Source organism: Talpa europaea, assembly GCF_964194135.1.
Source record: "Talpa europaea genome assembly, chromosome: 3".
Classification (NCBI taxonomy): Eukaryota; Metazoa; Chordata; class Mammalia; order Eulipotyphla; family Talpidae; genus Talpa; species Talpa europaea.
This window is the reverse complement of record NC_140069.1, coordinates 26,500,860-26,526,547: the sequence shown is the minus strand read 5'-3', so window position 1 is coordinate 26,526,547 and position 25,688 is coordinate 26,500,860. Positions and strand designations below refer to the sequence as shown.

Below are 25,688 nucleotides of genomic sequence, written 5' to 3'. Positions count from 1 at the left end.
TTAGATCAGAATTTATTTTGCACTTTCATCTTCGTAAACACTCTATGAACTTAGTGCCTACTATTACATTCATTTTAAAAACAAGTATACTAAGCTTTAGAGAAGATTAAGTGACTTATCAAGAGTCATACAGAAGTAGTAAGGACTACATATCAAATTCATATATGATCCTTCACCCATGTTCTTAAACACTATATAATATTTGACCTTACATTTTAGTGACAAAAGTATTTAGGTCACACTTTGGTTGTTAAACAGAAAAATTAAAGTGTTTTTAAATAAATTCAATTTGATTAAAAATTGGTTTTGTGGTTTTTTTTTTTTTTTTTTTTTAGCAAAATCCTGCCCCCTAAAGGAGATATTTACAGGTTTAAAAAACAGTGAAAAGAGTAGCTATTTCACTAGGGTCAGGTTTACATATGGGGAGGATTTTAAAAATCTGCATCCAAGGTGAAGACATTATCTGTCGTTTCTGCCATAACTGCAAAACGCTGATACTCTGAAACTCGTTTCTCAAAGAAATTTGTTTTCCCTTCTAAAGAAATGTTTTCCATAAAATCAAAGGGATTTTCTGCCTGAAAAACCTGAAAAGAAAAGAAATGTTGTTAGATATGGTGAAGATGCCAAATTATATACTACAAAAAGAGCAACAAATAACTCAGCATTCAGTTCCCCCACTTGCTTAGTCACCAGAGGGACCATATTGTTCCCTAAGGTCCTGGAGGTTCTCAGGGTTGATCAATTTTAAGATGACTGAGGTTACTTATTAACCTCCTCAAGAAAATAAACTAGCATACCTGGTATTGTGAGAACTAGAATGGGAAAAAGGGATTATTTCAGAATATGAAAAATTTAATACCAACCAAAGTAAAATGTTTCCACAGTTTAAGAGGCCCAATACACCATAGGTATTACAGGCACTTTCCATCGGTAGTGCCATTAGGTAGTTACACATATATGATACCACGAAATATGAAATTGTCAAAAATGTTTAGTTATGTTTCTTAGTTCACAAGAAAACAGATAATCAACATAGTAATGTTAAGAGACTAAGATGAGGGAAGATAGGATAAATGTTGTCCATAGATCTACAGACAACTGCTAATGTCTCAAAGCAAAAAGTGGGGTGATCTACAGACAACTGCTAATGTCTCAAAGCGAAAAGTGGGGTCCATGTTGACAAGAAGCTTACTACTTCTGAATTCAAGAAGCAGACTTGAAGCTACTTGATGGAAAGTATAAGATATTTCAAAGATTCATGAGGAGCAATAAAAGAAGATTTTCGAATTGAGGAGTATTACAGCAGGAATTATGAATACTAGATAATATCTTCAAGTAACCCAATAAAAATGAGCAAAGAATTTGGATAGACATTTAGACATTTCTCTAGTGAAGACATAAAAAGGACAATCAGCACAAGACAAGATACTCAAAATCATCATCCACTGAGGAAATGCAAATCAATATCACAATATCATTTCAGACCTACTAGGATGTCTAAAAAAACAGAAAGACAGATAAGTGTTGCTGAGGATGTGGAGAAGTTAGAACTCTCACACACTGCTGGTGTTAATGTAAAATGGAAAATAGTCTGATAGTTCCGAACCAGCAATTTCACTCCTAGTTATGTATCCAAGAAAAATGAAAACAGGGGCCTCCCTGGTGGCACAAGGGTTAAAGACAGCGCTGTCAAGCTGTCGCCAGCCACTGCAGCACAAGTTCTATCCCTGGCCAGCCAGGGAGCTAACGCACATGGCACAGGAGACCTCTATCTCACCCGCTGCTCCCCTCAGCAGTGTATTTCAGCCAGTCTACCTGTTCTGTTCCCCACTCTGTCTCTGGTGAATCCTCTCACTCCCCTCACCTCTGGCCTGTACCCCAGTTCTTGTATGCATAAATAAATAAATCTTAAAAAGTTCCAAAGGATTTTGCAAAGCCAATTTATTCAAAACCAAAGGAACAGACAAAACTAAACCAAGACAAATACTAGAAATCTGACTATAGAAATTAAGCTACCAGGGGGATTTTCAGGGGTTTAAAGCAAAGTGGGGAGTGGGCCCAATGGACAATGATAGAGGATTATGGGTATGTTGGTGGTAGGTGTGGTAACATAGATCTGAAGAAGTGTGAACCTATAGCGCTGAGTCAAACACAGTGTAAACCATTATTACCTCAAGAAAAAAAAAATACAGAAAAATTAAAAAAAAATTATTTAAAAAATAATAAAATCAACTTTAGTGAATAAAACCCAAAAATCAATTCAATTTGTCAAAAAAACAAGGCTCTGTTGTGGACATTGTAAAAACAGACCAATATGTTACAAGTGCTTTCAGTGAAATAAAATATTTTAGAGACCTTACTTGACTATAACATTTTCACTAGTAGCAATACATTTTAAACAGTTCACCTTTGAGAATCCAAGTTCTGCCAGTAATCTGTCAGCTACAAACTCAATATACTGCTTCATCAAAACACAATTCATTCCAATGAGGCCAACTGGTAAGGCTTCTGTTAAAAACTCCTGAGATGTAAACAAAAGCAGAATAAGTACAAAGAACAATAAATATGTATTTTCCAACTAAGAAGAAGATTCTAATGTTATTAATCTTCTAAATCACTGATCTCATTCAAGGAAAGTACACTAGGATAAATTCTTTCAACATGACACTATGAATTTATTTTTTATTTTTAAATGTTTGGGGCATTATTATTCACATTATTTAATATTTCCAAATAGTCAAAATAAACTGAAATTATGAAATTACTAATTTTTAAGAAGTAGCACATATAGGACTTGAATTCATAAGCTGTCTCAACAGAAAAAGGAGATGTCTTATTCTGAAATATATTGAAAAAAAATTCTTCAACTGTGATTATTATGGGGAACATGTCTATGGAAGGGAGTTGGAAGAGTAAACTTGATTTAAAAAGAAAATGAAAAATTAATAGTAATGGATCTGTAGGTTGGAGGATAAACTGAACATGAACTATATTAAAAAACAACAGTAAAGTGTTAATAGAGAAAAAATAAAAACATTAACCATTTGGATTTAATGCTAAAAACAACTGAAGATTGCTTAAATGCATTTTATGCCTTTTGCTCCTCCCAATAGGAAATTTATGACTATTATACTGTGAAATACTAAAAGATATTTTTGAATTTATTTTTCTAGTTCTTTCAAATGATAAAAACATATCCTTAGTGCAAAATTCAGGTCTTTCTAATCAGAGATCTTTACATGCAATAAATTTTCTATTCACTAAGTCATTTATTTATTCTATAAACATTTGGTGCATGCTTCAAACTAGACACTCTGCTAGATTTTTGAGAATACAAAACAAATTGTCATTGCCCTCCAGTGGCTAAAAATGTTAAAGTATAAAACTAATTAAAATAATTTGTTATGACTTGAAATCTGACCTATCAATGAGAACAGAAAAAATCGTCCTGAAACAGTTAAGTATACATGAAACCTTAATGTATAATAAAGATTAGCATAAGCCAAATTATAAGCTGACATAACTGCAATATATTACAAATTGGCACTGTCAGATTGACCATGTAAAATGGTTGATATTTGTTTTAACTCACAAAATGACAATTTCATGAGTCAGCCTAGTACAGTAATGGCACCAACATCAACGAAAGAGAGATGTGTTAATTACAGAAGTTTCCTAGCTTACCTGCTCAATTTCAACAGCATTAACAATGATCTCTCTGACCCTTTCTTCCGAGGGCTTATTTAATAAATATTGAAATATCAGGCAAGCAAAGTCACAGTGAAGCCCCTAAAGTAGAAGAAAAGCACCACAGTCAGAGAACATTTAATAAGTCATTTCCATATAGTGATTCGGTTGGGCATTATATAAAGTAGGTTCTAGGAAAGCAACATAAAACATCTGGAAGAGGGGTGCCTCCCTGGTGGCACAAGGGGTTAAGCACCGCACTGTGAAGCAATCCGCAACCTCTGCAGCACAAGTTCAATTCCTGGCCAGCCAGGGAGCTACCCACATGGTGCAGGAGACCTCTCCTGTCTCGCCTGCTGCTTCCCTCAGCAGTGTATTTCAGTCAGTCTGCCTGTTCTGTTTCCCATTTTGTCTCCAGTGAATCCTCTCATCCCCCTCCCCTCACACCTCTGGCCCATACCCCAGTACTTGTATGCATAAATAAATAAATCTTTAGGGCCTCCCTGGTGGCTCAAGGAGTTAACACGTAACTTAAGAAGCTATCTGCAGCCACTGCAGCATGAGTTCGATCCCTGGGAACTACCCACATGGCGTAATAGACCTCTCCTAACTCGCCCACTGCTCCCCTCAGCAGTGTATTTCAGTCAATCTGCCTGTTCTGTTCCCCACTCTGTCTCTGGTAAATCCTCTCACCCCCCTGCATCTCTGGCCTGTATCCCAGTTGTTGTATGCATAAATAAACTAAATCTTAAAAAAATGAATTTGGTATAATAAAAATGGAAATAAAATTAAGAATACCATCTGAAGCTGTATAAAAGAGAAATAGCGGGCCTCCCCTGGTGGCGCAGCGGTTGAGTGCTGGGCTGCGAGGCTGCGAGCAGCCTCTACAGCGCCAGTTCATTCCCCGGCCACCGGTGAGGGTCCCACAAAAAAAAAAAAAAAAAAAAGAAATAGCACTGCAGATAACTCAACCAAAGAAAGTAATTTGTTAATTACCTTTAGAACAGAATGGTTATGCAAACACAAGAAAGGGTATAGAATCTTAAATAATTGGTGAACAGAGCAAAAAGATTCAATCCATAATAATCAGGGTTGTAAAACACAGAACAGACAGCAGAAAGCTGAAAAGAACAGAAGAAAAATTTAAAAAGTAAAAACAAAAAAGAGGACAAATCCAGAGATAGAGAAAGATGATGCAGTTCTGACCTAAATCAACAGACACTGATACCAAGATGAATATTTCTCAATTAAAAAAGAAAAAACAGTGTTGCAAGCCATAAAGGAGGAAGCAGGAATGTGATTAAAAAAGAAAAATAACATGACTTCCGGATTTCAAATTTGGATGACTGGAGAGAGGGGAACCCCATTCAATGAGGCAGGAAAAACAGAAGAACATCATCTCTGGGGAGAAAGATTTGATTTCGGGTTTGAGATACCTGTGGAGACTTCCAGGAGAACATCTAATATATACTTGAATAAATGCATTTGGAGGCTAAAAATAAAGCTTTGATTGTTATAAGTATCTGGGTTTTTTTGTTTGTTTTTTTTTGTATAGAAGAACTGGGGTGTAGACCAGAGATGCTGGGGGTTAAGAGGATTCACCAGAGACAGAGTGGGGAGCAAAACAGGCAGACTGTCTGAAATACACTACTGAGGGGAGCAGCAGGCAGACAGGAGAGGTCTGCTGCGCCTTGTGGGTTGCTCCCTGGCCAGGCAATAAACTTGGGCCATGGAGGAGATAGCACTGAGACTTAACCTCTAGGCCACCAGGGAGGTCCTGTTATAAGCATGGAGATGGCAGATGATCCCATGGGAATAAATAAGATGGATTAAGAAGACACGCACAGTGAAGAAGACAGGCCAAGGTGGGAATGCAGATAGTGAAGGGTGAACAGACAAGACTGAGAAAGAATGGTAAGAGAGATAGGAGGAAAATCTAGAGTCCTAGAAACCAAGGAAAACATGACTTTCTTTCTTTTAACTACCAGTGTATTTGTGTCACATAAGCATTTTCCAGAGGACAAAAAATAAGTGAAATACAAATATGAATACAAATTAGAAGAATATTTCATTCCTTACTTCATCTCTGCTGATGAGTTCATTGGAAAAGGTGAGTCCAGGCATAAGACCTCTTTTCTTTAGCCAAAATATTGCAGCAAATGATCCAGAGAAGAAAATGCCTTCTACAGCAGCAAAGGCCACCACCCTTTCCCCTAGAAGACATAAAATAGCTTTCTGAAATAGATATTGTGGACATTTTCAAGCTTACACATATATACATATGTGTTTATATGTATGTATTTTTTAATATATTTTTATAACAACCCAACTATTTTGCCATGAAACAAAAAATCTGTAAGATAGAGCTTTAGGGGTCTTCAGAGGAGGAAAATCTGATGACTCTACCTCTTCAAATCCTGTCAGACATTGGACTCCTATAGGTCTTTGTACCCGGGAAAAACAGAGCTTTTATATTAAAAAAGAGGTGATTTATCTGATGGCCTGTACCTGTAAGTGCAGTTTGTGCACATGTGTATGTGTATGTACTGGAGTGGAGAGTAGAAAATAGATTTTATAACAAATGCCTCCCTCTTTGTGGTGAGAAAGATGAGGTTGCTGAGGTTTAAATTTTTAGAAGTCTAAGGTAGCTTACAGATTAGCTGTAAACATTTCAAAAAACATCACCATACATCTCTAATGAAAAAAGGATAAATCCTTCTGAAGATAATAAACATATCTATTAGATAGCTACGTCATCAGTAAAAATGTTGTCTCTGCTAAATGTAAAAGGCCCAGTCTTAAAGGTCACTCACTGTTAGGGACTTTGCAGAAGCCCGTCTCCTAAAATGTCTATAGTGACAGCATGTTTGTAATGTTATTCCCCGGGATGAATACAGGTCCAACCCCAAAATATCATACAGATGCTCCCCATAGTGCATCTGCTTGGGAGAAATATTTATATATGTACATGGATAGAGAGGAAGATTTGATTTATATGACTGACTGTGGGCAAAGGCAAGTGAATGCCTGAACCAACCACAGACCTGTCTCATAGGTGATAACATCATAGCTTGTGTCACATTATTTGTCACAGGCCCAAACAGGCACTTAACAAATGTGCCCTGAATTGAATTAATGTGTTACATAAGCACTAAATGACAAAAGACATAAGCCATTTTATAAAAATTGCTAAAATTCAATCCAAAAGCTGAACATAAATTTTAGAAAAGTAATTATAATATTTAAATTTCAAAAAGAAAGATGACTAAGTTCAATATTTCTAAGTCTCTCTAAACAGTGCTCTTGCTTGTCCTTGTTCTTTTCCCTGTCTTAAACAAACCAAATCAGAGAGATCAATTATATCAAATACTTACCCATTAATAGCCCAAACATCAGAAAAACTTTCATAGTATTTTATTTTTAGAGATTTAATTTTAAAAGTAACTTTGAGGGCCTCCCTGGTGGCACAGGGGTTAATTCTCAGTGCTGTCAAGTTATTGCCAGCCACTGCAGCATGAGTTCCATCTCCAGCCAGGGAGCTAACCCACATAGTGCAGCAGACCTCTGTCTTACCTGCTGCTCCCCTCAGCAGTGTATTTCAGTAGATCCACCTGTTGTGTTCCCCACTCTGTCTCTGATAAATCCTCTCACTACCACCACCACCCCCGCACCTCTGGCCTACACCCCAATTGTTGTATGCATAAATAAAATAAATCTTTAAAAAAAAAAAAAACTTTGAAAAAAACAGAAGAAATGTAAATTAAATACTCACTAAGTACATATTATGTAGAAGGAATTATCAAGAAGAATTTAGTATTCACTAAATATTAAAATATAGTAATAATCTCTATACTATGCTGACTTTGAAACATACATGGTTCTTTAGACTAGCTAGTTATACTTCTTAAGATGGAGATCTGTCCTAGTTTAACATATAGATAACTATATTCCCACATTACCGTTAACAAGATAATGGAAGTCGTCATTGATACATTTTTTAATTGCCATTAAGGTAATATCATGTGCACATTTGTGCAATGGAACTAGACTATAAATTAGTACAAGTATTGTCAATAGAGGAAAATTATTATTTTAATTAATCTATGTATTCATGTGAATGCTGAAGAATGTAAATGATCAGACAGCTACAGAAGGCCATTCTCTTTGAAAAGGATGGAAGGACAATGAAAGGCAAAATTTGAAAAATTTCCCAAGAATAGGTGTAAACTCCTGATGGTCTCACTCATAGCAGGAATTTAGAAAACCTAAATAAGGGACCAGGAAAAAGACTAACTATAATAAAGAAAAAAATCAAAATCAACAAGCAACTATAAACCAGAGACACACTGGTGGGGGGAGGGGGAGGAAGGATTAGGGTCAAAATAAGGGGGGTGCAATTGTATGGGGAATATAACCAAAATGAAAATGTATACATTATGCAAAAATGAAAAATGATGTAAGAATTATATAAAATAAAATATTAAATACATTTTAAAAATAAATTATTTTTATTCAAAAAAAAGAATAGGTGTAAACTAAAAATAAACTTTCAAAATATTTCTTCTAAAATGTTTAATGACTGTAAACCCCTCATGATTTGATTTAGAGATGGAAAATAGGTTGTATTTTTTACCTCTATGATGCAATGCACTAAGATCGGATCGCTAAGATATTTTTTCATGTTTGAAATGTAATTCTAGCACGTACATGGAGGTGGGATCTCTATATTTAGTGTTTTTAAAGTTCTTTAAAGAAATTTTTAAAAAACTACACAGATGCATAATTAAGAATTTTTAGTTCTACAGGAATGGAATCTCCTTATAACATATCGACTTCAAACTAATTCCTTTTTAAGAAGTAGTCTTAGGTTCTTTCTAGCTAAAAGTAAATGATCAGGGCCTCCCTGGTGGCACAAGGGGTTAAGACACAACCTATGAGGCTGTCCACAGCCACTGCAGCACAAATGGCCAGGCAGCAGCCCACATGGCGCAGCAGACCTCTCCTGACTCAAGCACGGCTCCCTTCAGCAGTGTTTTTCAGTCAATCTACCTGTTCTGTTCCCCACTCTGTCTCTGGTGAATCCTCTCACCCCCTGCACCTCTGGCCTGTACCCCAGTTCTTGTATGCATAAATAATCTTTAAAAAAATAAAAATAAAAGTAAATGATCAGAGGAGTCTGGATCTAAAAGAAGAATTGCTATACTGGGTCCTACTTAGAGCAGAAGTCACTAAGGTCACCACAAATGCTAGGGAAAGCCCATAGTCAGATGAAAGAGAGGCCTTTGTTAACTTAAAATTACTAATGAGGCAGACAGCACAAAGACTTCACTTCCTCGTCTGCATAATGGGAAGTGAAGGGCACAGCAAAGCAAGACATTATTTCCATGTTATTGTCATTTAGCTCCATTCCCAAAAAGGAGAGTCACCAATGTACTCTTCAATCTTTTTCTCTTTCCCACCCGTTCCCCTGCACCACTTGTGACCATGTTCTTTTGAGACTCTCAATCAGAACCCGAAATAGGGCTGGCCTGGGAGTAAGCAATATGGATAATGTAACTGGAGCCCTGGATGTCTCCCGATGACTTCCAACCTCCTCCATTTCTAGGTTATCTTCTCTGATAGTATCAAAAAATGCATGCTTCTGTGAGCTTTCTCTATCATGTGCCATCAGCACTGTCTATACTAACATTTTCCATGCATATTGAACACCTGGTATTTCCATTCTTTTTCTCTAAAACCAGTAGTTCTGAAATGTATTTGTCAAACCACTTGTGAGAGTATCAACTGGGTATAAAATCCAGACTCCTCAGTCCAACCTGGGCTTCTTAAACCATTCTCTGGTGAGGACCAGGATTCTGCAGGCTTTTTGTTTTGTTTTGTTTTTCACAAAATCTCCAGATGATTTTTATACCCATGAAGATAACCCTTTTCTCATTCTCAAAATGGACTGAAGGTAATACAAACATAGGCTTCTTCCCTGACAAACTATATGCACACCCAAACCTCATGCTACATGATTTTCAATGTGTGGTCCTGGAGATCCACTGACCTGAGAAATCTACCAGGGCAAAACTATTTTCATAAAGATACTAAAACACTATTTACCTTTTCCACTGTCATACTCCCAGGAGCATACAGTGCTGTTTCCTAGAGAAGCTACACGACATCTCAATAATCTGAAAAGCAAAATACTCCCCTTGCCTTTTCTAACTACATATCTGAAGGAGTCAAGATTTTCTGTATTACTGTAACTAAAACAACACTCAGCAACAAATTGAATGTGGAAGCAGAGATAATCCAGCTGTCATCTATTAAGTCAGACATGAAAGAGATTTGTAAAAATGTAAAGCTACCATTCTTCTCATTAATTTTCTTTAGAAAATAAAGTGTTTTTACAGAAATATGTTATTTGTGTTAAAATATAAGGGGTACTTACTACTGCTATTTATAACTGTGTTAATAATGTTTTTTAAAGGTTCTTGGTTTTCATTTCTAGTATGGAAATATCAATAACCCACATAAACAGAGGCATTTTGTGGTCCTCAATTTTTTTTAATAAATTATTTTATTTTATAATTCTTACATCATTTTCATTTTTGCATAATGTACGCATTTTCATTTTGGTTATATTCCCCATACAATTCCCACCCCTTTTTCTGATGTGGTCCTCAATTTTTTTAGAGTTCAAAGGAGTACGGATGCAAGTATTTGGAATACTGCTTAATGAATCCAAATCATTACAAATAATGAATAAAACCACAAAGAGCACCAATCATGAAAGAAATACTTAAGCTGTTCAAATATTTAAATATTTTAATTACATGTAACAACTATTTATTCAGCAACTACTGTGTATAAGATACAGTATTAATCCTTAACATTACTTAAAAGAATGTTATTTAATATCAATTCATCTACAAGGGTGTTTGCACACATATATGATAAATAAGCCTGTTGATACAAACTGTTTCTTGCCCCAGTTGAGCGAAATAATCTTGAATTTTTCAGACACTACAAATTTGTTCCCTGAAAAAATGTGAAGACTTTAATTTGCTTTAAATCCTTGAAATAAACATTTCTGAAAGATACAAAATTGGAATTGCTATAAAATTCTTGTTGGAGTCTAAGTTACTGAATCTTATTTTCATCTAATTAGGCACTTATATCTTAACCATTCAATGTTCAACTTAGTAAACAGAATAACAGCTTCATATTATTTTATCATTGGTTTCTAATTATTAGGAATGAGGATTCTACTAAAGGTGCACACTGAGATATTTGTATCCCTTTCCCAAACTGTGACTTTGACTAGCACTGTGAAACCACAAAATATGAGCTATGTAATCAATCAGAGGTTAATCTGATCTACATAAATTCAAGCTACATACCAAAAGAAGATTTTCTATCCGCTATCCATCGCAAGGCCCAATCTGCTTTTTTCTTTACAAATGGCATTGTTTCAATTGCATTAAATAAAAATTCCCTGTTAAAACAAAAGAATTCAGGACAAAGCTATTCACTTGTTTTTCTTAACTGGGATACATTTTCATAGATGTTATTCAGAGATGATAATTATAACTCTATAATATACTATAAGATCTTCAGTTTTTCTGTAATTTTAACATGCCCATAAAACAGAAATAAAAGTAAAACTCAAACTTTATGGTTTGGATCTGGTCTGACACAAAATTTACTAAATTTGAATAATCAATTGCTAAATAGAATGTTCTCCATAAATAACAGGTTCTGTATGTTTTCTTTTAACCAAACAGTAGAAAACATTATATTTCTAAAATTCCATATTTGAATATCATTTCCCTAACAGTTTTATTCTCATAACATAATCAAGCAATAGTAAAACACTCTGAATAAAATCCCAGTAATACCTTTTCTTGGGATCTCTGATGTAAGTGTCTATTAGCAAACTGTACATCTCTGAGTGAACATTCTCGATGAGAATTTGAAAGCCATAGAAACAGCGAGCCTCTGGAACTTGTACCTCCTGACTAAAGCGCTCCACCTAAGAACATAAGGGAAAAAATATATCCAATTCTGTGGGGTCTCATTAAACACTGCAAATCAGAACCTGGATATCAGAATTGTCACTTAAAAGTTGTCTGTCATGCCACAAACAGGATGGAAAGATATTACAGATCATTTAAGTATTAGCATTTATCATCAAACCCCCACAGCAAACAAGTTGCATAATATATTATTTTACAATCATTAATCTAATGTCTATAATGCCAACTCTACTTTAGAGCATTTATCAAAAATAACTTGTTTTGTAGAATTAATCATTAAGTCACTTTTTCCTCCCAACAGTAGACAGTAGATCTATTTAAGCCCTTTTAGTTCATGATCAAAGTCCATAATTTTCTATTCTTTTTAAAAAGAAAGCACACATCCTAGCTAACCTTAATACAAGTTTAAAAATGGGAGGCTGGAACCCAGTCTTCTGTTACAGAGCTCCAGAAGGTTATTAAGATTCAGGTTCTCTATTAGGATTACTAGCTAAGGTAAAAATCAAATTAATGTTTAATTATAATTATCTTTGGTACAATATGCTTGATATTTTACAGATCAAATGACAGAAAGTATCCTTTCTTCTGACAAGAGATAAGCTTCATCTTATTCATTTTCTAGACATCTTCTTTCAGGCTCAGTTTAATTATCCCACTGTCATTATCATCATTTAACTACTGAATGGGAATAAAAGTAAAACAAAAATCTTACCAAATTTTCATTCACAATTCCATCACTGGCTGCAAAAAAGGCTAAGATGTGAGAGATAAAGTACTTCTCATCTGCTTTAAGCTTGTTCCAGTGAGGGAGATCCTTCGATAAGTCAACCTGAAACAAAAAGACTTTCAAAAATTTTAACTTGGAGTTAAATTCTTCTCAAAGGGTTAGGAAAACTAACTTCCATCTCATAGTTAAGGAGGGATACTTCAATAGCAGTAAAATATGTTAATAGTAAGAAGAGCAAAAAAAAAAAAAAAAAGGGGGCCTCCCCGGTGGCACAGCGGTTGAGCGCTGGGCTGTGAGGCTGCCCGCAGCCTCTGCAGCGCCAGTTCAATCCCCTGCCCCAACTGCCGGGGAGGGTCCCACATGGCGTGCAGACTTCTCCTGCTGCACCCGCTGCTCCCCTCAGCAGTATACCTTGGTCCTTCTGCCTGTTTTGCTGCCCACTCTGGCTCTGGTGAATTCTCTCACCCTCCCACGCTTCTGACTGTACCCAGTGCTTGTATAATAAATAAATCTTAAAAAAAAAAAAGAAAAAAACAATTCTTAAAAAAAAAAAGCAAAAAAAAAAAAGGTTAATATTACTACTAATTACTACTATAGACTGAATGCTTCATGTCCTCAAAATTCGTATGTTGAGACCTAATCCCCAATGTGATGATGTGCTTTAGGCCCCATTTGCCACAACATGGATGGAACTGGAAGGGATTATTCTAAGTGAAGTGATCCAGAAGAAGAAAGACAAATATGGAATGGGTTTCACTTATATTTGGAATCTAGAGAAAACAAACAAGAGGATCAGACAAAGGCAGAGTGTAAGACTGACCCTTGAAAGCAGACTATAGATCTGAGACACTCAGAACAGGTTGAGGATGGGGTGCAAGAGGGAAGAGAAAACAGGGGAGAGGACAGTAATGAAAAATGGTGGAGGATTTGGGGTGCTTTGGTGGTGGATTTGGGGTGCTTTGGTGGTGGGAGGGAAGGGCAGAATGGTGAGGGGAGAAACCCTGTATTATAAAAAAATAAACAAAGATGTTTAAAAAAATAAATTAAAAAAAAAAAATCAGTCCTTGGGATTAGTAGAGAGACCACTCTAGAGTTTATGGAAGCTACAATTTAAAAATAGTCTTGAAATGTACCTTGCAGACCTTTTGTCTCAGGAATATCTCTTAACTATGCTTTATAATAACCTAATAAACATCTGAAATATATAATTGCCCTTTGTCCTTCTTTTATCTATTCTAACAAATCCCTAATCGCTGACCCTTTCAAAAAACTTTTTTTTTTCTAAAATGTTTTTTCCTGTTATTGTTTACTGTTTACTGAGCACCTGCTACAAGCCAGACATTGTGCTAAGTATTGGGAATATAATGGGGTAGGAGGGGGCGATATTTGTGTGCATCTTTTAAAATACACAAGGTAAATATCACATGCTATTTTATTTTTTATAGGTTTTTTTTTAAATATTTATTTTTATTTATACAAGAGCTGGGGTACAGTCCAGAGTCGTGGGAGGGTGAGAGGATTCACCAGAGACAGAGCGGGAGCAGAACAGCAGAAGGACCAAAGCAGCGGGCAAGACAGGAGAGGTCTGCCTAGCCATGTGGGTTTCTCCCTGGCCGGCTGGGAATTGAACCGGCGTTGTGGAGGCTGCAGACAGCTTCACAGCACTGCGCTCAACCCGCTACACCATCGGGAAGGCCCCACATGCTATTAAGATCTCAACTCAGATTTAATTTAAGGATGTCTCCCTGTTTTTAATGTACTATGTTCTTGATGTTAAATTTAATTATTATGTTTGCTCTTAAATATTAAACCTATCTCTTCAAGGGGCCTACCTGGGGGTGCAGGGGTTAAAGACAGCTCCATCAAGCTATTGCCAGCCACTGTCACATGAGTTCAATCCCCAGCCAGGGAGAGGACCCTACATGGCACAGCAAGACCTCTTCTGTCTCACCCACTGCTTCCCTCAGCAGTATATTTAAGTAAATCCACCTGTTCTGCTCCTCACTCGGTCGCTGGTAAATCCTCTCACCCCCACACCTCTGGCCTGTACCCCAGTACTTGTCTGCATAAATAAATAAATCTTTAAAAAAAAAAACCCTATCTCTTCAAACCCTCCATTAAAATATCTTTTATTTATACTACATTTGTCACTTTCCATTCCCAAGATGTAAACCTTCCTACTCAGACCTACCTCATTTGAGTAAATTCTCAATTTCAACTATCTAAATATTGATTCCAAATTACTGTTTGTCAGATTTGCCTGGGTAGTTCTAAAGAAATCTCAAATCCCAGACCTTTGTCTTCTGAATCATGGTGTCTGATGATCAATCATATTTAGGAATAAAGCTAAATGACTGATAAAACAATGAAACCTAAACTTGACTAAATTGTAACTTACACAACTTGTTTAAATAAAAAATGTGTGGAATTAAAAATGTGTTTGCATCTTTTGAGAAGATGCCTACAAAATAAGTAACAATATATTTTAATTTTTTTAAAGATATATTTATTTATTTACATAAGCACTGGGTACAGTCAGAAGGTGAGAGAATTCAACAGAGCCAGAGCGGGGAGCAGAACAGGCAGAAGGACAGAAGTACACTGCTGAGGGGAGCAGCGGGTGCAGCAGGAGAGGTCTGCGTGCCATGTGGGACCCTCGCTGGTGGCCGGGGATCAAATAGGGACTGCAGAGGCTGCGGGCAGCTTTGCAGCCCAGCACTCAACCGCTGAGCCACCAGGGGAGCCCAGTAACAATATATTTTAATTTTTAAAAATCAGTGTTTTCTAGACAAAGTAAAACATACATTATATTTGCTAAAGATGCAAACAATTTCCAAATGAATTTCAAGAAACCCAAGTACTACAAGTACCTTTTGGCATGATGAATGATAAAGCCACCTGCGTACTCCATTTGTTCTCTTAACCATATGGAACAAAGAAACTTTCTAAAAACGACTAACAGTTAAGGACAGTCAGGTGTGCCTGGTACTATGACCTAATTTGAAAATACTAGGTTTTTTCATTTGGTTTTATTATATGTTAACTATAATTTAACAAAATGTTAATTATATAACAATACAAAATAACAAGGATGGGTAAGTGGGTAAAATTAGTATAACAGAACCTTCAAAAATTGATACTTTCTGGGGGAGTGGGGGGTGGGGAGGGGAGGGATTGGGGTCAAAATAAGGGGGTCGCAATTGTATGGGGAATATAAAAATAAAATAAAATAATTTTTTAAAAAATTGATACTTTCTGATATCTAGTGTCACTCTCCCCCATTCTGCAGAGGAGGTGGGGAGGCACAAGAGCAAAGCAGAGAAGGGCCATTATGGTGGAGGATTATTAGTGCTTTGGTGGTGAGTGCTCCAAGGAACCAACACCTAAAGACCAGGGCAGGAGGAATCCTGTATTTCCATAACGCAAACAACAATATAAATCAACATTATCTCAATAAAAATTTTAGTTAGAAAGTATTTATAAGTGGGGCCTCCCTAGTGGCGCAAGGGGTTAAGCACAGCACTATGAGGCTGCCTGCAGCCTCTACAGCACGAGTTCGATCCCTTGCCAGGGAGGTGACCCACATGGAGCAGCAGACCTCTCCTGTCTCACCCATTTTTCCCCTCATCAGTGTTTTCAGTCAATCTGCCTGTTCTGTTTCCCCACTCTGTCTCTGGTGAATCTTCTCACCACCCCCTCCTGACTTCTGACCTACACCCCAGCTCTTGGATACATAAATAAATAAATCCTTTTTTTTTCTTTTTCTTTCTTTCTTTTTTTTTTTTTTTTGTGGGACCCTTGCCGGTGGCTGGGGATCTAACTGGCGCTTCAGGGGTTGCAGGCAGCCTCGCAACCCAGCACTCAACCGCTGCGCCACCAGGGGAGGCCCTAAATAAATAAATCTTTAAAAAAAAATTTATAAGATATTTACTCAAGGTTTGAGATATAATAAAATTAATAACTTTTTACTGCAAAAAAATATATAATAGCTTACCTTTGTTTGGTGCTAACTAAGTGCCATGTAACATTCTAAAGACCTCTTTAATCCTCATAACAATCCAATGAACCAGGTACTATTAGCCCAGTTTACCAGTGAGGATACAAGGGGAGGGCAAGTAACCTTCGTAGTTCCAGAGTTAGTAAATAGGAAAGCCAGAATTTGTACCTAGACAGTGGGAACCAGAGCCTGCATTCTTAACTGGGTGTGTTCACATGTATAGAGCCAGCCTCTGGAATAACTGACAGACAGGTTGATGGAGCCAAACATATCTATCCAAAAAGATAAATGCAGCCATATAGATAAACACTCACACGAAGCATGAGTGACATGCAGATATAACCATCATATTCAGAGATGAAGACAAAGAGCAACTATCTGGGCTCAATTAGACGACAGAGCAACCACTTGCAAACCAGCTGTCCTTTCCAAGCCAGCAAGTATTTTCGAATTTGCTGTGTATGACTCATTTCTTAGGTGGAAAATGCCACTCTAGCAGAAAGCTTTCTACAGCTGTCCTATCTGTTGAGACAGCTGTGCCTGAGATTGTGGTTGAGGACCAGACTAGCAGAAGCGCTGTGAATTCAGCCTGGCAGGCTGAGCAAAATCTCTGTGTAGACAGCTCCTTCTGTACCATCAGGTCTCTCCATTGAAAGCTGTGTCCCTAATGCTTTCACTTTCATTTTCTAATTAGTTGTCATTTTAAATATTCTGCTGACCCTAAGTAAAGACTAGTCTCATTGAGGTATAGTAAACCAAAAGTCTGTTTAAAAATAGAAAATGTTTAAAAATATATAGGAAGAAAAATCTAACAGACTAAAATGTCATTTTTTGCAACGGGAAACTTATTTACAGATAGGAGTCTAGACACCAAACCTTGGAAAACACCAAAGTTAATAATTTGAAACATGAGCTTGTAAAATGATCCTCAATGTATCTTTAAGTTAAAATTTTCAATATCCTCTAACAGAAGGTGTTAACCAATAGAATATTAATGCTGATAAAGGTGATACCACTTACCTCCTCTGCCGTCCAGAAGGATGCCTGTGCTTTTTTATACATTTTCCATATATCAGGATACTGGATTGGAAAGATGACAAATCGACGAGAACTCTTTCTTAGGAGTGGCTCTTCATCTTCATTGATGGCTGAAGATAATCTCTGAAAAACAAAATAGAAACAACCATTTTGTAGACATTTCTCTTCATTCATATCTAAACACACATCTGGGGAGTCAGGGAAACAGCTTAGGTGTAGACGCCAGCTTGCCTAAGTTGAATGCCTAAGTAGGTTAATAGTAACTGGTTAGCTAGGTGACCATAGAAGGTACTTAATTTTTCTTAGCTTGGGTTTCCTCAACAGTAAAATACCTACTTCACAGATTGTGATGAAAAGTGCTGTAAACAGCCTGGTGCATAATAAGCACTCAGAGATATATTGTCATGATTATTACTTTGTCAAGGTAGTGGATAAATTCTAAGTTTGTGAACAAAATGTTCCCTTAGTACCTCTCTCAGAAGATGAGCATGGGCATGAAAAGGCTGCTATAATAAGCTACTTTTTTTATTTTTTACTAGAAGTAACTTTCTAAGTCTGGACTTTATGGTATGTGAGGGACAAAGGGAAGAGATGAAAGAAAGAAAACACCTCCAAATGTATTGTGAAGAACCCTGTGGTCCCTTCTAGTGGCAAAAACAATAAACATTTCACTTTTGGATGTCTTCAACCTTTTAAAATAGTAATAAAAATAACAGATGTGTTTTTACTATACACAGGAAATCACTTGTGTCCAGGTCGTTAGTTTTCTTTTTTTCTTTTTGGATTATCTCACATGAAAGTTTTTTGAACTATTTCTCCTTAACTAAAGAATGCCATGAGAGGGAAAGACTAGCAGTTAAAAACATCAAAATCACTGTGACCATTTGTGCTTATTTTTCAGGAGTTAACCAAATTTTTTTTTTCAAAACTAAACAAAAAGGAAAAGCTTCAGTAATAAGATGACAGTACAGGCTTTTATTCCCAAGTGACACAAACTGGTAGTTGAAAATTGACTAAATTAAGGAATCATAAGAAAATTATACATGCCTTTAAATATTTGATTTAATTTAAAACAAATTTACATTTATTTACTAATCTGCTATATGGCTATTGTTGACTTGGCTCACTGATTGGAATCCCCAGTCTTTCTGACATAAACATACCATAATTAGTTGCTTGACACTTTCCAGCTTTAACATATTTAAGATAGAGCCACCTGTGTACTGAAGGCTTGTCTCTTTTATGATTCCTCCTAATCGTTTTATATTTCTCTCACTTGCACCTGATTCCACAAACTGTTTTTTTTTTAACAACGAATCTTTATTGATATATAACACATCTGGCATCTGGGAGCCACTGAGAGTTTCCAATCAGGCAAGAAACAGCTAACAGTAACCATGCCCTACCCAGGCTGGCCTATGGCAAGGTCTCTCCTTCCATGCAGTCTCAATTCCACCACTTTCATTTGCTTGCCTTTCATCTCTTCCACTCCTCAGGTGAAGTAGGATATTGGGATGTTATCTAATCGTATTTTCATTCTTCTGTTCCCACTAAATCTGATGAAAGAGGTAAATACTCGCCCAGGAACAAGAACTTCATTTTAAACTTAGCTCAGTTACTGAGTTGTGTGGTTCTGAGTCTGTCATTTAAACTTTTGTGTCCTAATCTTTCTTACATTGAAAACAGGAACTATCAATTAGATTTTGATAGTTAATTTTATGAAAGCTATGGGCTGGATGGACCTCTTCCTCAGGAGATTCCCATCTGCAAATATAAAATCTACAAACTTCAGGAGAGCTATAAAACCCCCTTCAAATTCATTTATAAACAATCTAAGGCAGAGTTTCTTAAAATAAGTGTACTAAGATCACCTGAAGTGCTTGTTTAAAATGGTCTCCTGCAGAATTAAGGCTGCTACGGGTGGTAAAGGTGGGGGGGAGCTCAGTGGTCGCCTATATGTGCTTTGATGGTAGTGGTGTTGTGATAACATACATCTGTGGAGGTGTGAAGCTATTCACCTAAATGATGTATAGTGTTATAAACCAATGTTACCTCAGTAAAGAAAAAAAAAATGTGGTCTCAGATCCATGCCAGGAGATTTTGAGCCACTGTGTCTGGCGTGAGGATCCATTAATGTACATTTTTTATAAAGTACTCCCAGCGTTCTGATGCAGGTGACTCATGCTGCCCCAATCTAGCTAGAGAAAGTACTTAAAGCATCCTTGCATTTTCAAATAAAAAAAAATCTTCGGACTAGATGATCACGAAAATTCATGCAAGAACTAAAAGTCTACCTCTGTCTTTGTGGGACTGTATCACTGAAATAGAGAAAATAAACAAAAATAAATTTCTGGGTCTTAAGTCTCAGTGGCTGCTGGTATCAGCACAAAAAGAAAAATCAGAATTAAGTGGGGGAACTAGGCACTAAAAGTATCTGTTTCAAAAGAGAAAATTTAAGGGATATTTATTATCTGTTAGTTACTTAATGTGTGCATAATCGAAATAAAATTCCAAATCTGGAATCTACAATTTTCTAAAGAAATGTAGGGTTAAGCAAGAGTCCGTGAGCGCTCAAGCTATTATATCAAAGCCACCACACACAGCAAAATGGCTCCAGATAAGTACAAAAAGTAATTCTCTACTACATAATGGTTGAGAAGTAATTGCAAAATAACAGGGTATTGAAATTATAGAGCAATAGCTTGAACAACCCTACAGTTTAATAAATCCGGTTTAGTTGCTGTTACTATATACTTGCAATAATCAGAACCCAGAGAAATAAACACGTTAACTTAGGTTTTACTAAGCACCCACAACTTCCTTAGAAATTTGCATAAAACATTTTAATCCTCTGTGAAAAAAGGTATCACTTTCAGCGTGGAAAGTGACATCCCAAAGACTCTGCTAAGCAGCCGGGTTTGAGCAAAACAGGCCTCCTAACCCGATTGTTTGCAGCATCACGAGGATTCCAGTCGCCCTTCTACCTACTCTCTCCTCCTCAAGCTCCAGCGTGGGCTTCCCTGTGCATCCTCCAGCTCCCTGGAACCACCGCACAGGTAGGACGCGTCCTCCAGCACAAGTACCACCCCACGCTCCCTGGCTGTTTCCCGGACCAGGGCTCCCGACAGGCAAGACCAGGCGCCGAGCAGCGGGCATCTGAAGCCAGGGCGCGCCCCGCCGGGCCAGGCCTCGGAGCTCTGGCCTGGGCTGACCTCGGAGCTCAGCAGAGGAGCCGCCGCCCGCCTCGCTCCTCGCCCCCCCGGGACCGCCTCCCAGGCGCTCGCGAGCGAGAAACCAGGCTACGGCGCAGGCTCGCGGTCGGGCCTGCACCGGGTTTCCGACCGCGACGGTGCCATTTCCCACAGCCGACCTGCACCCGGCAGGTCCCCGCCGCAGCCTGCAGCCGGCGGCCGACGCCACAGTGGGGCGGGACGGGAGGGGCAGCGGCGTTTACCTCCAGCAGCTCAGGCCCGGCCGCTTCCGGCCTTCCCGGGTCGCCCATCGCGCAGACTCCGCCAGGCTGTGGGCGAGGAGGGAGCCCAGCGCCTCCGGCCACCTCCAACTAGGACCCGGCCCAGGTGGCCCGCGGGTGTACTGGGTACGCCCCGCCCCCGGCTCGAGGACACGCCCCGCCGCGCCCCCTGAACCAGCGCTGCGACTCGCCTGCCCATTGAGGGACACGCCCCGCGCTCTCTGGCCCCGCCTCCCGCGCCTCAGGCCCCGCCTGCTCGCATCAAGACCCCGCCCACTCCGCCTCAAGACCCCGCCTGCTCCTCCTCAAGACCCCGCCTACTCCCCTCAAGACCCCGCCTGCCCCGGCTCAAGACCCCGCCTACTCCGCAGGCCCCGCCCCCCAACGCACGCATGCCGCGCCCACCCGCTCTGACTCTCCCTCCGTCGGCCCCCCCCCACCCGGAGGAAGAGCTCCGCCTACCTCAGCCGGCCCCGCCCCGCTGCGCCAGCCCCGCCCCCGCGGTCCCGCGGGGTCTCGCCCGTCCGGAGGTCCCGGGCTCTACGTCCCGGTGCAGGAGGGTCATGACAAGCCAGGGCGCCTCTCCAGATCGGGGTCCCCCAGCTGGCTCTCGCCGCCCCGGGAACACGGTAGGTCGCGCCCACTCCGCTAGTCCTCAGAGACTGCCAGGGGCGGTGGGACCCCGCGGGGGTGAGACGCGGACGACGCGCGTCAGGTGGGCAGTGGTGGGGGGAGACCCCCGAGGTGCAGCGGGCCCCCCCAGGTACAGAATGAACGGGGAGGAAAGGCTGCCGCAATGAAGTGGCTGAAGTTCCAGGGGGTGTGTGTCGGGGCGGCTGGGGCCGGAGAGTGAGCAGGGGGTGACTTGGGGAAGCTCTGCGAAATTGCTCCAGCCGGCCAGGTGAGCGCTGAGCAGTGTTCGTTGAGCTCTCACCACATGCCCCGCGCTGCGCCTTACGTGAGTTAAGTCATTTAATCTTCAGAACACCACTGTGGGGTACATGTGGCAGGGTCCCTAACATTACAGAGGAAGAAACTCAGTCTTACTATAAATAACTAAGATGATCCAGCTGAAATGGAGTCGAGGCCACAAGCTCCCGGCTGCACGCCCTTGACAGCGCCAAAATTTAAGTGGAGCAGGGGGATATTCTGTGCAGGCAGCGGCAGTGACTAATGATTATAATAATTTGGTTGAATTGCTAATACCCATCTCTCAAGGGGCACAGTCTAAAGATAACTTCAACAGAAAAAAGAAGTGTGGCGTAACAAAAATAAGGTGAAAGAGATTTGTTTAAGTAGCTTGAGGCTGAAACATTGGAGGAAGCTGCTGCCTTGCCTTCAACAACATGCACCTGTTTTGTTGACAGCTGTGTGGTGTGTGGTAAAAAGGACTGAAAAATAAGCTTGAAAGATATTTGAACTGCTCTTCTAAAACCTGCCTTAGAGTGAGGGGTGACAGTTACCCCTTCTCAAGCAACAATTAGCACCCAAGTACTGGGTAAATTTTTATTTTACATATAGTAATTTTAACAGGTAAATAAATTCTATGCGGAAACTGAGTCTTTAAAGTTAGATAATTTGTCATAACCACAGATTAGATAATTTATCAGACCACATGGCAAATAAACTAACAGCAAAAATTCTTATCACTTAGTTGTAGTGCCATGAAGGGCACAATGCAGGTTTTCTATGATCCAAGCAGACGGGGTGAAGGAGAGAGTCTTGGTGCCCTCGGTGGCTTTTCAGGCTTTTATTGGGATTTCACTGGGTACGCGGCAGGCAATGGCTGGCAGGCCTCCAGTGCCCCCAGCAAGTCTTCTCTCTGGGCTCTCCAGCATTCTCTCGTGGCCTTTGCTTCTCTGCTCCTTTCGTTCTGCTGGCATCCTCTTGACACCACCCTTATAAGCCCCATCTCAACCCAGGTGAATCCCATCTACCTATACCCACACCCTACTCCAGGTGCCCGCCATCTGGCATGCATTCAGGACCACAGATCCATCATCAACCCTAATGATGGGAAGGAAGAAAAGCCTGATACTTTTTTACCTTACCCTACATTAGTCATCAAACAATATATATACTACATGTCAGGCACCAGACCTTGCTTGGTATTGAAGGTACAAAAATTAGTTTATTAAAAAGTGGATCCTGGAGCCAAATCACGATGAGTATGAATTGTAATTCCCCCGCTTAATAGCCGTGTATACATTTGTAATGTCATACAAATTATTTAGCCTCTCTGAGACTCAGCTTCCTTATCTGTAGTATAATAAGTCCTTTCTTATAAGACTGTGATTGTTTGTACTTATTGGGTTGGGAGATTACTTTGATATAATGGAAACTTCTAAGTACACTACTAGAAGGCATGTAACACATGGGCAGATGAAATTGAGTTGTTTGAAGTCATGTGGTTTATTGAATTAATTTAAATATACATCAAGGGGAAAGAAAAGAGGTAGCTAACATGTTTATGATAAGGCATGGTAAGGAGATGAGGTAGAAAGGCCTTATTATCCAAATCCTAATGTTACTCAGTGTTCAGAGCTTGTTTTTGCTACATCAGCCTTCCTAGTTAGTAGTATAATTACAAGGACCGGAGTTGAGGATAAGCAAGGGGTCTCGGCAGATAGTATGTGGAGCCAACACACTGGATCTTTTGGAGAGATGCAAGAGTAAGTAGGTCTGGTCGAAGCTGTAATTTGCCATTAATTAGTCTGCCGACTGAGTTTTATCTGTTTCTTGGGAAGTGTCAAAAGGATGTCACTACTTGGTAGCTGATTTATGGATTAATAATTGTCAGTTTGGAGGTGACATGATCCTTACCTTATGAATATTTCAGATTTACTTGGTCCTCCCAGCTCTATTCGTGACACCGATTTCATTGTTTTATCTATGTTAAACTAAGATATGTTCCATTTATTCTATCTTTAAGATATCACAGGTTAATACTTGCTATTTATACTTAACACATTTTTTGTATCTCCTTATGTCTTACAAGCTATTTGCTCCCACACTTAGTTTTCTTCAATTTCTATGGCAGAATTTAATATTTTTAAATAATATAGTAAAAACACATTACAGTACTTACAATAGTACCTGGTGCATAATAGGCAGTTGGTATTTGTTTCCCTCAAAATATTTAAGTTAGTGGAGAGCAAATGTAAAAATAAACAAATAAATAGATGTGTATCTCAAAGATCTTTGGGAGTAAGAAGATCTACATCTTCATATAGCCACTATGGTGTATTTCCCCAAAATATCTGCAACAGTATTTCTAGACCCATGTGCTGTTCCAGCATCTTGATTGTCCTTCCAAAAGATAGGGTCTATTTCCCCTCCTACTGTAGTCTGAATGTTTGTATCTTTCAAAATTCACATGTTAAATTTTGATACCCCGGGGCCTCCCCTAGTGGTGCAGGTGGTTGAGTGCAGCGCTGTGAGGCTGTCCACAGCCTCTGCAGAGCTGGTTCGGTTCCGGCCACTGGCGAGAGTCCCACATGGTGCGCAGACCTCTCCTGCCGCACCCACTGATCCCCTCAGCAGTGTACTTCGGTCCTTCTGCCTGTTCTGTTACACGCTCTGTCTCTGGTGAATTCTCTCACCCTCACCCCCACCCCTGGGATCTCTGGCCTGTACCCCAGCAGTGTATTTTGTCAGTCTGCCTGTTCCGTTCCTGGCTCTACCTCTGGTGAATCCTCTCACCCTCCCTCACATCTGGCCTGTACCCCGGTTCTTGTGTAAATAAATATATAAATCTTTTTAAAAATAATAATAAAATAAAAGCTGATGCCCAATGTGATATTATTAGGTAGGGCCTTCACGTAGTAATTCAGTCATGAGTGGAAACTTCATTAAAGTCCTGGTAAGAGACCGCAGAGAGCTTCCTCACTTTCTGCCATGCAAAGATATAGTAAGTTTGAACCCAGACAAGGGCCCTCATTCCATCATGCTGGCACCCTGATCTCCGACTTCCAACTTCCAGAACTATAAGAAATAAATGTTGATTATAAATTAGCCAACCAGAATAGACTGCAGATGACTACAGTAGATTCCCTGATGGGAAGGCCTGGAACATAGCTGCCAAGTTAGACTGATGCTTGTAGCCCTGGGGGTCTACATACAGGTTAATAAAACTGACTCAACTAGGCTTTGCTTACCCTGTGGTAGAAGTAAATGCTCAGCATTCTGAAAGAATTTAAGCAGAAGATATTGCATCAACTTAGATGTCCCATGGCCGTTTCTTCAGACCAAGGGTCAAACATACTTTACAGCGTGTAATGTCCAACAGTGGGCAGAGATATCCTCCTCAGTTAACTTAGTCACAGTCGACATAAATATGAGTTGGGCTAAAAAGGATTGTTCCCAGCAGGGAATGTTTTGTTTCCTCTTGAAGCTAGAGACAGGGGAAATGGGGAGAGTGCTATTTTCTTCACATCACTTCAACTTTTTCTTCTTCCTACTTAAGGTAGTAGTCTTAGGACCAGGACTGCTGAACCACTAGGGCAGGAAACAGGGATGATTCCTACACAAGAAATCATAACTGTTTTTTAACTTTCATGTCACAATTCCTAAGTACATGATGAGTGGAGCAAAATGTGCCTTCATCCTGTCTGCCAAACTAGGACTAACAGAGAATTGGTGGAAAATTTGGGCACCTCAAAGTGGAAGAGAAGGAAAAATAGTAGCAATGGGTAAAGGAATGAATAAATGGTTGATGTAACAAGGGAAATCAATTATTTTTTT

General features: G+C 39.3%; 1 protein-coding gene across 2 annotated transcripts; it reads right to left on the bottom strand.

Annotated features, from left to right (window-relative positions):
• Positions 1 to 340: 340 nt before the first annotated feature.
• RRM2B (ribonucleotide reductase regulatory TP53 inducible subunit M2B) lies at positions 341 to 20,975 on the bottom strand (the record flags this gene model as incomplete). Of its 2 annotated transcripts, XM_084230124.1 has the most annotated exons (9): positions 341 to 584; positions 2,408 to 2,521; positions 3,685 to 3,789; positions 5,767 to 5,900; positions 11,076 to 11,170; positions 11,574 to 11,707; positions 12,424 to 12,540; positions 17,456 to 17,596; positions 20,928 to 20,975. In XM_084230124.1, the coding sequence occupies 9 exons, from the start codon at positions 20,973 to 20,975 to the stop codon at positions 432 to 434; spliced, it is 1,041 nt and encodes a 346-aa protein (XP_084086250.1). In that variant the 3' UTR covers positions 341 to 431. The 2 variants fall into 2 exon arrangements, with proteins under 2 accessions (XP_084086250.1, XP_084086251.1); XM_084230125.1 differs by lacking the exon at positions 17,456 to 17,596.
• Between the last annotated feature and the right edge of the window lie 4,713 nt (positions 20,976 to 25,688).